The sequence below is a fragment of the Piliocolobus tephrosceles genome, chromosome 11 (genome assembly GCF_002776525.5).
Source record: "Piliocolobus tephrosceles isolate RC106 chromosome 11, ASM277652v3, whole genome shotgun sequence".
NCBI lineage: Eukaryota > Metazoa > Chordata > Mammalia > Primates > Cercopithecidae > Piliocolobus > Piliocolobus tephrosceles.
Window position 1 is genome coordinate 53,003,624 of NC_045444.1, and position 17,243 is coordinate 53,020,866.

Genomic DNA, 17,243 nt, shown 5'->3' on the forward strand with positions numbered 1-17,243 from the left:
GTGTGATAGTTTGCTAAGAATGATGGTTTCCAGCTGCATCCATGTCCCTACAAAGGACGCAAACTCATCCTTTTTTTATGGCTGCATAGTATTCCATGGTGTATATGTGCCACATTTTCTTAATCCAGTCTGTCACTGATGGACATTTGGGTTGATTCCAAGTCTTTGCTATTGTGAATAGTGCCACACTGGGTTCTTATCTTCAAGCAACCAAGCATGCAAATCACCTATATCTGCATTAATTTGACCCTCCTTCCCCTCAGTGAGAACAGGAATGTTTTCAGTTATGCTGCCTTCGGGCTATATTTCTATCCATGCTTTGCGTTCCATCCTCTTGACCTTCTCAGGAATTTTCCTTCACTGATTGTTCCTGCTCTCTTGTATAGGTCAGCATCTCCATCTCATTAAATCATTTGAGTTAGCTTTTCAAAGTATGCAAAACTCTTCCTTTAAAACAAACAAAACACATCTCTCTCAAGTTACTGCTCTATTCCTCCCATCCACATTAACATTGAAATTTTCAGTAAGTGAGCTCCATTCACCATCTCCCAGCCACTCTCTCACCCACTTCAAATTGCCTTCGAACCTTTGTACTTCCAATGAAGCAATTTTGCTCAACTGTTGACATCCATGTTGCTCAACTCAAGATATATTTTAATCCTCTTCAAATTAATACTTTCAATGCAAGTTCAATATTGTTCTGATTCTGATTTTTCTCCTCTGCCATACATTTAATCTTGGCATTTTTCAAGGCTTGGTTCTGGACTCACTCACTCTGCATCACATTTTATATACTCTGCCCGTAAGCAAGTTCATTCAAGCCTGTTGTTTCAATTACCATGGAAGGCAGATGACTTAAATTTGTTGTTCAGTTTGGACCTCTCCTCTAAGCTCCAGGGCTACACATCCAGCTGCCTTTTGGACATCTTGCTACCCAACTCATGATCTATCATCTCCCTCAAACCAGCCTTTATCTGATATTTTGACATCATTTAATAGCATCACAATCCATTTTGCTGTGCATGCCATAGAGAAAAATTAAATTCTCTCCCATTCTCTCTCTCTCTCTCTGTCATTCTGTCTCTCCCCTCCTCTCTCTATCTTTCTCAAACTTCTGATTCAATCCATTACCAAGCTTTGAAAGTTTAACCTCCTAAGTAGCTTTCAACTTGGTTCACTTCTGGCGATCTCCATCACCATTCTTTCTTTAAGATCATCATCACTTGCCTGCAGTACTGCTATCGTAAGTGCTCTTTCCACATGTATTGTAACCTTCTACTCTAACCCAGTCTGGAGTAGTGGCTCTTCACCAGCAGTGACTTTGCTCCCCACAGGAGATTTTGCAATGTGTGAACCCACTTTTAATAGTTATGACTCCAGAGCCAGGGACAAATGCTCCTGGCATCTAGTGGATAGAGACCAGGAAGGCTGTCAAACAGCCTACCATGCACAGAATAAGGTCCTAACAACAAAGAATTATCTGGTTCAGATAACAGTGACAAGATTGAGAAATCATGTTCTGGAGTTAGACTGCACTTTTCACATGGCAGATCCGATTACGTCATGCGTGCACGTGTATACACACACACACATACACACACACACTTAAAAACATTCAGTAACTTCCCATTGAGCTAAGACCAAAAAAGTAAATACAGTGCTGCAGGCCTTTGTGATCTGGTCCCGGCCTGTCTCTGCAGGCCATCCAGCACTATGTGTTTTCTTTCAGCCTCCCTGCTCCCACCTACTCTATGCTCTGGCCTCCCTCCCAGTCCAGGACATTTGCATATATTGTCTTCACCTGGAAAGCTCTTCGGGTAATTAAGCCCCATTCATTCTTCAAATATCAGCTGAAGGTCATTTCCCCAGGAGAGCCCTGTGCACGGCTCTCTCTTTCTCACTGAGTTAATTCCCCCATTGAGACACTCAGCATTAGAGTTGCATGTTTAATACTGACTCCCGGGCTTCGTTACTATTTGCCTTCTTCACTAGACTGGAAGCCACAAAAGGTGAAAAATATTTCTTTATTTTATTTTAAAAAAAATTATACCACCAGTAGTTGATTGTTGAACATTAGGCGTTCAATAACCAAATCTCTTCCAAGAACATTTGAGAAAACTTAGTCCTAGAAATGGCAAGTGACTTAATCAAGGCCACAAAGCTAATTAGTAGCCAAGGGAGGGCTTGAATCCAACTTTCTCATTGTGAAATGCTGCATTTGTTCCTTCTAAACTGGTGTTTTACACATTTGTTTAAGCCTATAGATTTTTACTCAAAGTAAATCTTTTGTGGAAGTACAGTGTATAAAACAGATTACTAGAGATTAAAGCAGATCACTGCTTTGATTGGAGAGAGCTCAATTCAGCCTCATCCAAGAAGCTCTTTTACATCTCTACACAGCTGCCTCCTTACCCCTTGCCAGGCCCTGAAGAACTTGCCTCAGAATGACTTTGATGTGATGACTAGGGCTTGAAAATAGGTCCACCACATGTGGATTGTTCCTTACTGCCTCCATACAAGATGCACTCTTGATACTTGTAAATTCCAGAATGAGAATACCAATATAGTATAAGTTAATGTCATCACCAGCTGAAATTTAATCAAATCACATTTCCATGTAGGTATATGAAACAAATTATTCCTTAATATCATCAGTCTCAGTCCATGGACCACGTTCAGTATTCCACCTTTTACCAAAACATAGATTTTCCTAACAAAAATCACAACTTTGTAGGCATCTGCACCTTCTATTTATCTCATCTTGTTTTTGCCATGCTAGCAGTTGGATAAAATTGCTGAAACAAAACAAGCAAACATAATGTGTTCATGTCATAGCAGTCACCTTCCAGGACAGTGGAGAGGACACCAGAATGAACTCAGTGAAGGATGTTATACTCGTGCCACATGTCGTGGCATGACTGACACTGTGTCTCAACAGCATTATACCTCACTACAAATTATGAACATATGGATTTTTTGTAATAGTTGGAAACACATATGTTAAAGGCAATGCCCCGAAAAAAATGGCAAGTTCTTTTTCTCTATTTTTCTCCTGCAGTTGTTTTTAGTTTCAGTTAAAGTTCACTCTAATGAAGACAGCATACATCAAATATTTTTTGGGAGTATCTAAAGATGATATGATTACCAGTTACCAATATTTCTAGTGATTTTATATATATGTGTGTATATGTATATATACAAACATTTGTAATAAATGTATGTACACACATATACATAGTGAATATATTCATATATATGAATATATACTCATGTATATTCATGTGTATGTATATATTATATATTTGTGTGAATATATATCTTCATATATACTTGTTATGTACATGTCATATATGTATATATATATTTGCATGTGTGTATATATTATATATAAATTGAAAAACTTTTCTAACCATAGCAAAGACATAGAAAATGTGTCTACTCTAAGAAATGTTTCAAAGCTTTTAGCTGTCTCTCAAACTTGACTCACTCATGTCTGTGTACTTAAGAGGTAACAAAAGTGAAAAACAATTACTGACATCATCATCTGAATCGCTGTTTAGAAAAATACGGTAGCCCCCCCTTATCCATGGGGGTCATGTTACAAGGCCCCTTGTGGATGCCTAAAACCACAGATAGTACCGAACCCTATGTATACTATGTTATCCTACACATATATACCTATAATAAAGTTTAACTTTTAAATTTAGCACAGTAAGAGATTCACAACAATAACTAATAATAAAATAGACTAACTAAAACACTATGCTGTAATAAAGGTTAACTAAGAGTGATTTGACCACAAGCACTGCAATACTATAATAGTCCATCTGATAACCAAGACGGCTTCTAAGTGAATCATGGTTGGTAGTATGGACAAACAAACTGATGACTCATGTCCTGGGCAGATGGAGTGATCCTCAGAACAGCATGCAATTTAAAATTTATAAATAGTTTATTTCTGGAATTTTTCATTTCATATTGTGGACCGCAGATAAATAAAACTGCAGAAACCAAAACTGCAGTTACAGGGAGACTACTGTGTGACCTCCTGTATGAAAATCTTTAACTTAGGCATAGCTGTTGAAAACATTTTCGACATATTACTTGACCTAATAAAAATTAGACTTTTGCTTCTTGAACTGTCTTGGGTCATTTACTTACTTTTTGCAACTTTTTATTCAAAATATTTAGTCTATTTGGCTTGGTTTGTTTTATTTGATTACATTACTCGGCCTATACAATAAGGAATGCTAGACTTTCTATGTTGGAAATATCCTTTATACTTCCTTTCTCTGGGAATCTTTTAGCTCTTCACCTTTAAATTACTATCTCAAGAAGTAATTTCATAATCTTTATGAATTGAAAAACTGTACTCACTGTATGCTGGCTGAATGGATTTGTAATTGGGGAACTCTATAATTGCTAAGGTTATTATTATAGGGTGAGCATGACATTAAAAAAACTCATTTCCTTCTGTCTTCAGCATATAATGTTGATACATTGCTGTTTTTTGAAAGTCCCTCATCAACATTTCTCAGGCCTAGAAAGTTGCATCCATTAACATATATTATGTTGTATTGTGACCCTTATTTCCACTCTCTCTTTTATGAGAGAAAAAAACACACACACATGAAAGGAAGGCTAATTCAGAAGTGGAACCAGTGGCAGAAAAGTAAACTAAGCGTTCAGATGTATGTTTGCAGTTCTTGGCGAAGTTATCAAAATTTTACCCGAAGCATATTGGAAAACATCACTCATGAGAGAAACTCCCTCCCTCTCTCACTCCTGCCTTCTAACTCCCCTAAAAAACACATCTGTTTCCTACTGATAGCTTTTAACATACACACCTTTCATGTCTTCTAACAGGAAGTGGAAATTGAGCGAAGTTTGTGCTCGCCAGCTTTTAAGAGTCACCCTGGGAGCCAGCTGGAGGATTCTGTGAAAGACTCAGACAAGAAAGGCGAGGAAACATCTTGTGACAAGATGTCACCTGAGAGTGGTCACAGCCGCATCTTTGAAGGTTAGCGTAGCATTTTGATACACTTTCTTGAGATCATACCTCGTACAACATGAGTGGTTAATAAATAAAATATAGGAGGGGTTTGTTTAAAAATTAGTAAGGAAAATAATGACTGCATATAGTTTAGGAAACACAATTTAGGAAAAATAGAGGTATTTATAAATACTTCTATCCTTATTATATTTTAATTAGTTTTTAAAAACTAAATAGAATATATTTTAATTGACTGTAAACCGGTACAACAAGCATTTTCAGTATTAGAAGTTTGAAACAATGTACCTGACCATAATCTGACTTTTCTTTTTGTGAAAATAAAAGGAAAACATACTTGTCTTTCTGTCTGTGGGTAACAAAAGAATAAGCTAGGAGTAGCTATCAGTAGCAAAATAAATAAAAAACAAGATGCCTTAAGCATCTCCTTTTCAGACAAACTAAACTTGCATAATGAATTTGGAATACAAAGCGACATAAGAGTGTTACATTTTAGACAGAACCTTATAAATTTGATTAATGCTTTACAAATATCATTAAAAAGTTAATAGCTCATATGTTAGAAATCACACTATTAATATCATTTTCAGCAATGACAGACATGAAAAATATAAAAAATTTATTGGAAAATACAGATCTTATTTATCATTTCTGATTAGGCACATTCTGGATTTTTCCTCTTTAACCAACTAATGTCTATTGTAGTGTTTGTGGTGCTAGAGATCATAATTAGTACAAATTTTAAGATATCATTTGGAATATTTGTAGCAAACTGTTAAGTCACCAGTCCATGTGAGCAATGTGGAAAGTCTTTGGAATATTACAGTTCACAATTTGGAAAAGCAAATAGTACTCTGCTTTAAAACTTTAAAAAAGCTGTTTGCGAATCAGCGCATCAGTATCACCTGGAGGCTTATTAGACATGCAGAACCTCAGCCCCACATCAGTTCTACTAAATCAGAATCTGCTTGTAACAGGATCCTCAAATGATTCATGTGCACATTAAAGTTTGAGAAGCTGTACACTGTGACAGAACAGACTGATTTTCCGGGGAATTTACATGTAGTTCAGCCCATTCTGATTCCGTTTGGTGTAAGGATGTAATTTGGAGTGGGAGGCAGGTGTAGGAACAGTGAAGGGGAGTTTGCTAATGATGGCCTGGGCATGGATTTCTAAATACATGTAAATTGAGATTTCAATCTCTTTTTCACTTTCAATTCATTTTGGTATGCCCAATTAATATCCTAATATGATTAGTATCAGTCTTGAGGAGTTTACTCTACATATTTCTGGCCTGTGATTAAACTTTATGGGCACTTGGCTGAATGCAAAAGAATTAGATTAGCAGAGGCCAAGAAAAGAGAAGCTTCAAGGAATGATTTATATTCTGATGATTCTTTCCTGTGGAGAGCTTAGCATAGGGAGGCAAAAATGAGTTTGGCAAACTGATCGAACTTACACGAGATAATTAACTCCACTCATCACATCTTATTTCTCCTCGTCTGTGTTTTCTTTGATTTCCATGCAAAGGTTTTCAAAGGCCTCTTTATTTTAAAAGCTTAGAAAAAGTATTCTGGAGTGTAACCACTATTTACTGTCAAGATATGACTTAAATTTAAAAATAACCTCAAATACACATTTCCAGTTACACTGACAATAACAAGAAGTAAACTTGCAAACACAAGGTGGGAAAATTGCATCTGCAAGATGGATGAACATAGCAGCAATTTTAATTTCATTTTATCTGTATATTGCACAAGAACTCTAATTCCTATGTATCAATACATTTAAAAGAAACAAAATTCTTTCATTATGGGATCCTTTTCATTCTTTCACAGGTCCCCAAATTTCTATCTCTGTTGGAACAATAATAAACTATTTTAATACTTAATTTAGTTAACTTGGACAGCATGCAAATTGAACTGGACAAAACCTACAAAACAAGAGCATTTTGATATTGCTGTTTTGCTATAAAGATTTATTTTATTCCAAAAAGATAAACACTTGTTTCTAAATAAAGTGTGATAACTGAAAGATTTCAGAGTTTACACAATTATATGAGTGACTGCGACTTGTATGAGTGACTGCGACAGCCTTATATATTAGTTAAACATTTTAGCTAGCCATAAGAGTTTCATATTCAGGCAGTATTTATTTGTAGTAATATGAAAAACAGTAGATTTTTTAAATTACACTTATAATAGATAATTTAAGTGCAACTACCTAATATCCTGCATATTTAAAATTTAGTAAACAGTGTGAATTGATAACTACATTCCAGGACAGAACTAGCAATGCTTGTCAGATTATTTCCACTCCAATATCCTCAACTGCAGGACCAGAACAGCACAGAAAGGTGCTATGATTTTCCCCAGCTTTTCTTTTTATGCCTGACGAGCCACTCCCAGGTTCCCAGTTTGTGGACAATTACTCTCACCACTTCTATTTTATTTACTCCATTTCCTCACTTATGTATTGGTGTCAAGTAAACCATAGTGCTCCTGTGTGCATGTTGGTGCATTCCATTCACATTTTCTTGGAAATACACTCTAACAGTTGTTAAAATGATTCTAGGAAGACTTAGATCATATGACATTAAATGTCGAGCATAGCAAATCCATAATTTGACAAATGTGGGTAATTTGAAAATGATGGGATATGAAAGAAAAGAAATCAATCAGTGTAAATGATTTGATTAATTGTATTATACTAATATAAAAATCTGATTTGTTGGGTCGGGCGTAGTCACTCATGCCTGTAATCCCAGCGTTTTGGGAGGCCAAGGTGAGTAAATCAGGAGTCAGGAGTTTGAGACCAGCTCTGACCAACATGGTAAAACCCCATCTCTACTAAAAATTACAAAAATTAGCTGGGCATGATAGTGAGTGCCTGTAATCCCAGCTACTCGGGAGACTGAGGCAGGAGAATTGCTTGAACCTGGCAGGTGGAGGCTGCAGTGAGCCGAGATGGCACCACTGCACTCCAGTCTGGGCAACAGAGCGAGACTATATCTCAAAAATATATATATATATATGATTTGTAAATCTACTCTTTCTGCTGAAAAACTCTGGATCAAGGAATACTTCAAATAGTAGAATTGAATGGGTCATGTGCATCAAATTTATATGACTTGGGATTTTTTAATATGCCAATTGTCTGCTCTTCACTTTTATTCTCTAACTCATAATTTTAATTTTAATCTTCTAAGTCATCAACATGTAAAATGCCAAAAGATGAAATATATATTCAAAGTCACTTTTTCAAGGCTTTTGCAATAAGCCTTGGAAATTACCTACTGCCTTTCTCTTTTTATTCTGCTCGATTAAAACTAAATTCATTCTTTATTCTTATAATGGCCATTCATCTCCTCTGGCAGGTTTCACAAAACAAACTGAACTTCTGTTGTTTCCGTTTTCTACTGCTCTTTACATGAGGGGATCCTTCCGGTCATTAATGTTTCTAAGATACTGAAGTATGTATAATATATGTATTTGTGTGACTGACATTTACATATCTTATTTTTTTGTTTAAAATCAGACATTTTAGAGTAATGATGTCCGAAAGAAACTTCTGTGATAATGATAATAGAAGTGTCCTATATCTGTGCAATCCAATATGGTAACGACTAGCCACATGTGGCTATTACGCAATTAAAAAGTAGCTAGTGCAGCTGACCAACATAATTGCTAATTTCATTGAATTTTAAGTAATGTACATGTAAATTGTCATGATATTGGAAGCTGACATTTGTCCCATGAGCTAACTGTCCACCCTTTCATAAGAGTTGATTCAGATACTAACTATTCATTTTAAGTGATCCTCTACCTGCTAATTTACCTTTATTAAAATGTATGTGGATAAGCAGAAAGAGAATTCATGTTGGCAAAACAGATAAAAGGTAAATAGCAATAATTCACATATTAAAAAGTTGCCTTCGAGAACTGGGACCGATCTCCTCTCTTTAGTATTTTCTAGTAATAAAATTAAGAAAAATATAATTTCAACTGTGTTCCCTTTTCAATGTGCTGATAAAGCAATAGTTTTATCATAGAAACAGAAATACTACTGTGAGGCTTTGCTTCCCCCCCACCCACCCCCCCGCCCACCCCATAACATCTTTTCTAGAGCTTCATTGTCTTGGTAATATGAATCCCCTCAGGTCAGAAGCAAACCTTTTTCTAAATACCTGAGATTAACAAAGTTAAATGAAATGGAGCAATAGGCTACTTTAAAATTAACAGCACCATTTCTTTAATAAAACAGGAAGGGCTTCTTTGGAAACTTATAAGTAAATCAGACATTTAATCATAGAATAGTTCCAGCTAACACTATCGACACCTGGTCTCCGGATACACGATGGTGGACCCAGGACTACCAGCACTCGCTTCTGCTTGCAGACTTGCTTCCCTACCTACTCTACCTTATTTCATGCCCCAAATAATGTTATTTTAGTTCATATAGGAGACATTGCATTAGGAAAAATATCGTCAGTGGATCACCATCTAAAACAGTTCTATGGTGATGGCCTTGTAAAATAATCTATTTTTTATATCAGTAATCATCTCTAATTGATCTGCTTACCCAATTAAGTGTTTCTCTTTCTTAAAGTCGGGTCCACCTGCAGATTTTTGATGACTCCCACATGTTCCTTTTAGTCACTATTATAGTCAGTGAGTCAAAACACATTCCAGAGTTAAGTCATGGCCCAGTAGGAAGGGGCAGCTGGGAGTTTGCTATTCTGAGGAATATGTAATGAAAGGTCTATTCATGAGGTCGTTCACGTGGTAACTATAAATCAGCACCTTGGAACGCTGGAAAATTTCCAAAATCCCAGGAACTCATTTTGAGCTTGCACATGGTCATATTTAATTTTAAAACATGAGGCCATCAAAGAAAGATAGCAACAAATTTAAGTATACCTTTAAAAAATAATTCATTCACTTTACTACCCTGAAATTGGAAAAAACTAAATATATTATTTTTAATATTCTGATTGTAGAATGTCAGAAATGTGTACATATTTCTACCAAATATTTTTGATGTGCTGTTTCATTTGCCCATTCATCTGTTCATTCATCAAGCAAATATGTATTGAGTGCCTATTTGTGCCAGGTACTATTCTAAGTACTTGGAGACATCAATGAATAAAAGACAAAAAGAAAAAGAAAAAATTCTGCCCATGGAGCATATTTTGTAATAGCGAATACATACATTGGATGATAAAATAATGAAGAAGTAAATGATACATCAGAAGACAGCAAGTGCTGTAGAAAACATAGGTCAGGATAGAGGGAATGGTGCATGATGGAAATTTGTAATTTTAATTAGGATGGTGAGAATCAGCCACATGGGAAGGTGACATTTAAACAAAGACTTAAATAAGTAAATATTCTCAGTGCTTTGGGAGGCCGAGGAAGGAGGATTGCTTGAGGTCAAGTGTTCAAGACCAGCTTGGGCAACATAGCAACTCTCCATCTCTACAAAAAAATAAAAAATTAGCTGGGCTTGCGGCACACATCTGTAGACCCAGCTACCAGGGAGGCTAAGGCAGGAGGAGCCCTGGAGTTCAAGGCTACAGTTAGCTAAGATCATGCCACTGCACTCCAGCCCAAGTGACAGAGTGAGACCCTGTCTCAAAATCAAAATATAAAAAAGAAAATATACATAGTTATATTTTGTTAAAGGCAAATGTATTGCTTAAGATTTGAGGCAGAATGTTCTCTGATCCCAGGCCCTCTAATTGGAGCAACTGTATTGCAGGGTTTTTGCAGTCACTTGAAGATAGAGGAAACATACAGCAGTCAAATCCTCATATCTTGCCACTCTCACCAGTGGGAAGCGTGTGGAACCACTGCTACCCTGGTTTATCAGTCTGCACCTTGTGGATCTCTGGTATTGTTCTATTCTGTTCTACAGGGAATAGGCCAAGAAAGAAGAGCAGAGGGCAAAAAGTTCAGGTAGAACCACAGGGCTGACTGAAGGCTTGGAACCCACACATGAGAGCCAAACCAGGAATTTGTTATTCTAAGAAAGGTACACGCCTGTAATCCCAAAACTTGGGGAGGCCGAGGTGGGCGGATCATGAGGTCAGGAGTTTGAGATCAGCCTGGCCAACATAGTGAAACCCCGTCTCTACTAAAACTACAAAAATTAGCTGGGCGTAGTGGCATGCACCTCTTGTTCCAGCTACTCAGGAGGCTGAGGCAGGAGAATGGTTTGAACCCGGGAGATGGAGGTTGCAGTGAGCCGAGATTGTGCCACTGCACTCCAGCCTGGTGACAGAGCAAGGCTCCGTCACAAAAAAAAAAAAAAAAAAAAAAGAAGAAGAAGAAAGAAAGGTACATGGAACTCGTGTTACCTAATGGGTTTGAAATTAGAATGTCAGTACAAAGGTGAAATACAAGAATCCCACTTCTTAAACTGAGTTCATGACTCCATGTATCTATTCAGGTTGGCATGGCTCATGTGACTGTCAGTGTTCCAAAATAAAGACGTTAGAAGTTCACAAGTGCAGAAGGTGCTATGCCAGAGAAGTTTGATGACAGGTATTGGTGATACAATCCTAGCAAGACTGAATTTAAGAATAAAAAGCCCAGTCACTAAGGATTAGGGCATGGCTAAAAAAAACTCAGTGTTCTGGGGCAGTGGTTTTGAAAAAATGGAAAGAAGGAAAGGAGAGAGGAAGGGAGGGAGGGAAGGATGAAGAGAGAGAGCAAAAGATGGAGAGAGACAGGAATGGAGAAACAAAGGCAGGAAGAGAAGTGGGAAAAATAAAGCAGTTTTATGAAGCTTTTGATAAGTAGCTAGAATTCAGTTACTAATGAATTCTTTTCGGTATCAGAGGCAAACACAGAATGGGAGCAGTAGTAAAATCTATAAATTCAGCAAATATTTACTGAACAGGAACTATGGACCTGGCCCTGCGCTTGGCACTGGGGATATAGGTATGTGAAGACACAGACCCTGACCCTAAGTAGCTTATCGTTTAAGGAAGGTGGCAGGTTCATAAACAAATGTCAACGCTAGGAGATGAACAGTGCTACAGTAAAAGATACAGGAAGCAACTACATATGTCCGTGGGCCCACAGATGCTTCATAGAAATGCTGAGTTTTTAAAGTGTTTGTGAAGCATGACTGGGAGTTGACCAAGAAGAGAAAGAAGGCATGTGTGGAAGGAGGGATAGGAGAAAGGGTGGAAATTCCAAGTAGATCCAGCAAAACCGTGAAGGGATACGGAAAGTAAGCAATTTGGAAGAAAACAGGGGCACTTCCATATGTTTGATGCTTAACAGCTTATTTCAATTAATGTCTTCATAGCCCCTTGAGCTGGGGCCAGAGTTGGTGCTATATTCTAAGCTATGAGTGAAACAATTCCAGCTGAGGTTAATTAGACTCAGCTGCCAGGTTAGGAAGACAGGTTTGCATGAAAAGGAAAAACTTGTTCCTTCTGAAAAATATGCTTGTTGACATATTTTAACAATTTTTGCCAATTAAAGGAGTGAAATATTTGGTGATTTTTTGCCATGGTTAAAAACACACACACACACACAATATTCTAGAGAAACCCTATATATTTCCGATATTTCAGACATGGGGAATAGAAAAAAAAAAGACACTACATAAATTAGCTAATTAGCAATGTTACTTTTTAAAATTCAATTTTCAAAATATTTAAAGTTTTTAATGTATTTTTATTTTCAAGAGTTAAGCCAAATACTTTTATTTAAAATGTCTATTGTCTCTACATTATTCATTATAGACATTTAATATTAGAAATACTTCATTATATGAAATAAAATTTAGCTATAAATTTTTAACTTTTAAACATAATTTCTTATTTCTTTTTAATGTATTTCACATGCCCTTTAAAGTACATAATACCCATAAAGCAATATAAGAATAACATATTACTAATAAATGTGAAAACACAAATAATAATAACACACAAACTTTTGTCTTTGAGAAGTTACATTTGCAAAGAGCCACATGTTTCTATTTTTGGCTCTTTTTCTACAGCCATAAATATGGAGATAGGGCTAAAATAATGTTCTATGAATAAATTCTGCATGTCACTGTTATGATTCTTTATTTACAACTTCCTAACTGATGAAATAGTATATGAGGACTCACAAGAGTACACATAGTCCTAGCCAGAGGGTCTCAGGAATTCTTGAAGAATACCACATAACTTTGTATTGGCTAAGACAAACAGCCAGTTGTTCTATTTTTTGAAGATCATCTTTTAAAAAAAAAATCAGATTTTGCCAAACGCAATAGGGAACTCACTCTGTTAATAGTTTGTTTTGTTTAATATTTCCGCACTTAACATTCTAGATAGTTTCTGATTTATTATGAGATATGTAATCATTCTCTAGTGACGTGGTAAGACCATTGCTTTCCATACACATCAGGGAAGAACTTGATATATCACCTTCAAATCTTTTTTAGGTCATCACTTCACAATACTTCTGACTCATTGCTTAAATATCTTCACTCTTCATCCCTAATAATGACATACTGCCTTTTGGGATATGGCATCAGAATATGAAGCCTATTGCTTCATAGTTACATTGTTTGTGGGAAACTATTAAGAAAATTTAATGTCCCTAGATTTTGCATAGAATAATTCAGATTAAAACTTAGACAATGAGTGGAAGTTCAGATAACCATACTTTTTAATGAATTAAGTTAAGAATTCTGGTGAGTTTAAATAACTGCTGCATTGGAAGTTGGAAACTGTTTTTCTTGACAGTTTGCTGTGGATATTTGAATTGCTATCCTTGTACTGCATCAAAAGATAACCTTATCTTTGCTCATTCCTGGTGTTTTTTGCTAATGCCATGCCAAAGAATAATCTATTCTATCTATAGTTTTTAAAATAATTATAATTCCTAATGGAAAATAATGAATAACACTATATGCAATAATATTCTATATACTACATGTGTTAAACATTAAATCCACTATAGCCCTTCATTTCTATACTCTTGTTATCTACAATTCCCACTCCTACTGCAAATTCTCATCTTTTTTAAGCTAATTAAAGACAGCATTAATTAAAATGGAAGTTCAAAAATGTTCCCCACCAAATGGAAGGGGAAATAATTGTTGATTTCACGAAAGAGTGCAATTAGCAGAATTGAAAGAAAAGAGGAAGGGGAATTATTAAAGAAGTCATTGGGAAAAATTTTACTTTTCAGAGCTGAAAAAATATATAGTAGGAGCCGTCAAATAAAATGGACCAGAGTGTTCCAATGAATTAAGTAGCAACATATGCCGTCAGATTACAGAATAAAATTTTTCGTTGATCCTTTATTAATATGAAATCCCAGAAATGCCCAGATATGGGAAAAGGGCATGATTCCAAAAAAGAAATGAATGTCAAATGTCAAATTGGAGTCAAACTTTTTACTGGCAACTCAGGATGTTGGAAGGAAGCAGAGCAAAAAGTCTTCCATAAGGGTGCATGCATGCAGAATTACACACAAAATATACTGCCAGAAATATTCAGGGAGCCCCAAACTGAGAAATTAACTTAAGGTTGTTGTAGATTCTTTATGCTGCAGAGTATATGACAGGAATAAAGTCAAATCACCTTCACACTTCTCAGATTGCCATTGTGTAGGACCACAATCTGTAACGGTGGATCATTAACACAAATTCCAAAATTTACAAACACACAGGAAAATAATTCACCATGAACAAGAGTCAATAGAAAATGCAAACACAGAATTAAACTGTAAATGAATTCAAAAGATATTGAGTTGGATTAAAATATTTTTTAAAAGTATATCATGAAAAATAAAAGATTGAAACAACATATAAAAACCAAGAGTCAGTCAGATTTGGGAAAGAAGCGAAGACAATTTTTAAAATATTAAGTTTTTTTTTTTTTTAACACAGCAGATATGTTATACAACTAATTGTATATTGCTGAAGAGAGAATTAATGACCTAGAAGATAAATTCAAAGAAATTAATTATAGAGAACCAGGCACAGTGCCTCACGCCTGTAATCCCAGCACTTTGGGAGGCCGAGGGAGGTGGATCACTTGAGGTCAGGAGTTCAAGACCAGCCTGGCCAACATGGTGAAACCCTGTCTCTACTAAAAAGTACAAAAATTAGCGGGGCATGGTGGTGCATGCCTGTAGTCCCAGCTACTTGGGATGCTGAGGCAGGAGAATTTCTTGAATCCAGGAGGTTGCAGTGAGCTGAGATTGTGCCACTGTACTCTAGCCTCGGTAACAGAGGAAGACTCTGTCTCAAAAGAAAAGAAAAAGAAATTAATTATAGAGAATATAAAGCAGTGTAATAAATTTATGCAAATATGAAAGCAAGATTAAAAGGCAGGAAGGACACATTAAAGATTCTAATGTATACTTACTTGAAAACCTAAAGTTAAAGAATGGAAGAAAGGAAATATTCAAAGAGACATGAGTAAACAGTTTATAGAAATGAATTTTAAAGGACCTAACTCTCAGATACAGGATGCATAATGAAGACCTGTCATGGTAAATAAAAAGAGTCTATACCTGTAGACAAAAGAGTGAAAGTACATAGTATGACAGAATTACAGGAAAAGAGAAACAGAATTAAAAGAGAGAAAAGAATTTAAGTTTGAAAATTGACAAACTGGTAACTAACTGCTCAATAGTAAAAATCGAATCTGGAAGAGTGTGAAGGTATATTTTTAATATAGTGAGATAAATAATTTTTGACTTCCAATTTTATATCCAACTAAATTTTAATTTAAGAATGAGGACAAAATACACACATGTTAAAACAAACCAAAACAAAGAGGTTTCTATCAGTAAACCCTCATTAAAGGAAATTGTTAGAAATATGCTTAAGCAGAAACAAACAATATCACAGGAAAAGTAGTTTGAGATAGAAGAAAAAATATTGGCCAGTGAAATTGCTGAATATATGGGTAAATCTGAACAAACCAACTACCTATATAAAATAGTAATAATGTAGGCAGCATGGAGGAAAGGGTTAACTTAGCAGGCTTGGGATGTGCAAACCCTGTATCTCCAAACAAAAGACTGGTCTCTGAACCAGCTCCTGGGAAACAACCTCCAAGCTCTGTAATATCAGGCCTGATAAGAGTGTCTTTGTGAACCTGGGGCACTTACCCAGGTCAGATTGTTTATGCGGAATATGTGATTTATGATGGGGGCCTTGGACCATTATGTGTCAGTTTGGTCTCTGGGAGAGCGAATGGAGAATGAGTAACTAAGGTCAGCCACATAGATGCTCCATATTTGTGTGAACAACCTCCAGCAAAAGTTGTTGACAACAAGGCTAGAATGAGCTTCCCTGGTTGGTAATACTTTATGCATTTTGTCTCACGTTGGTGAAAAAATTAAAGTAGGACCATTTATAGAACTTTCCTGGGAGAGAACAATTAGAATTTGTGTCTTGTTTCTCTCAGACTCTGCCCTATGGCTTGTCTGTCATTTGCTAATTAATCTGTATGCATTGGCTGTGATAAACTGTAATGGTGAGAATAATGACTCTTCTGAGTTCTGTGACGTCTAGTGAATAAGTGACCTAAGGCTGGACACAGGGATTTAAAACAAATTGGAACTAAAATATCAAATAATAATAACATAACGCAGAAAGCAGATGATCAATCAAACCATTCTCAAGTATTCTTCAGGAGCAAAAATTAAAGGATCAACTTTACACTTTCATCAGTTTAAGTATTTACATTAAAGTTTTAGGAGTAAAAAATTAAAAAATACAAATACAGTGATTAACTTTTAAAGGACTAGAGAAAAAATAGAAACCACGAACACTTCAAAAGAAAGAAGGAAAAGAGGCTGGGCACGGTGGCTCACAACTGTACTCTCAGCACTTTGGGAGGTCGAGGCAGGCGGATCACCTGAAGTCAGGAGTTCGAGACCAGCCTGGCCAACATAGCGAAACCCAATCTCTATTAAAAATACAAATATTGGCTGGGTGTGGTGTCATGCACCTGTAATCCCAGCTACGTGGGAGGCTGAGGCAGGAGAGTTGCTTGAACCCGGGAGGTGGAGGTTGCGGTGAGTCGAGATCATACCATTGCACTCTAGTGTGGGTGACAAAAGTGAAAAGAAAAAGAAAGAGACGAAGGAAGGAAGGGAGGAAGGAAGGAAGGAGGGAGGGAGGGAGGGAAAGAAGGAAGGAAGGAAGGAAGGAAGGAAGGAAGGAAGGAAGGAAGGAAGGAAGGAAGGAAGGAAGGAAGGAA

General features: G+C 36.3%; 1 protein-coding gene across 6 annotated transcripts in view; it reads left to right on the forward strand.

Moving 5' to 3' along the window:
- The window catches only part of XIRP2 (xin actin binding repeat containing 2), a 351,802-nt gene that overhangs the window by 221,600 nt on the left and 112,959 nt on the right, over positions 1 to 17,243 (forward strand). For all 6 annotated transcript variants that reach the window (XM_026454147.2, XM_023188124.2, XM_023188120.2 and 3 more), the window contains one exon: positions 4,867 to 5,020. In XM_026454147.2, coding sequence (XP_026309932.1) covers positions 4,867 to 5,020 — 154 coding nt within the window. The remainder of the gene's footprint in view (positions 1 to 4,866; positions 5,021 to 17,243) is intronic.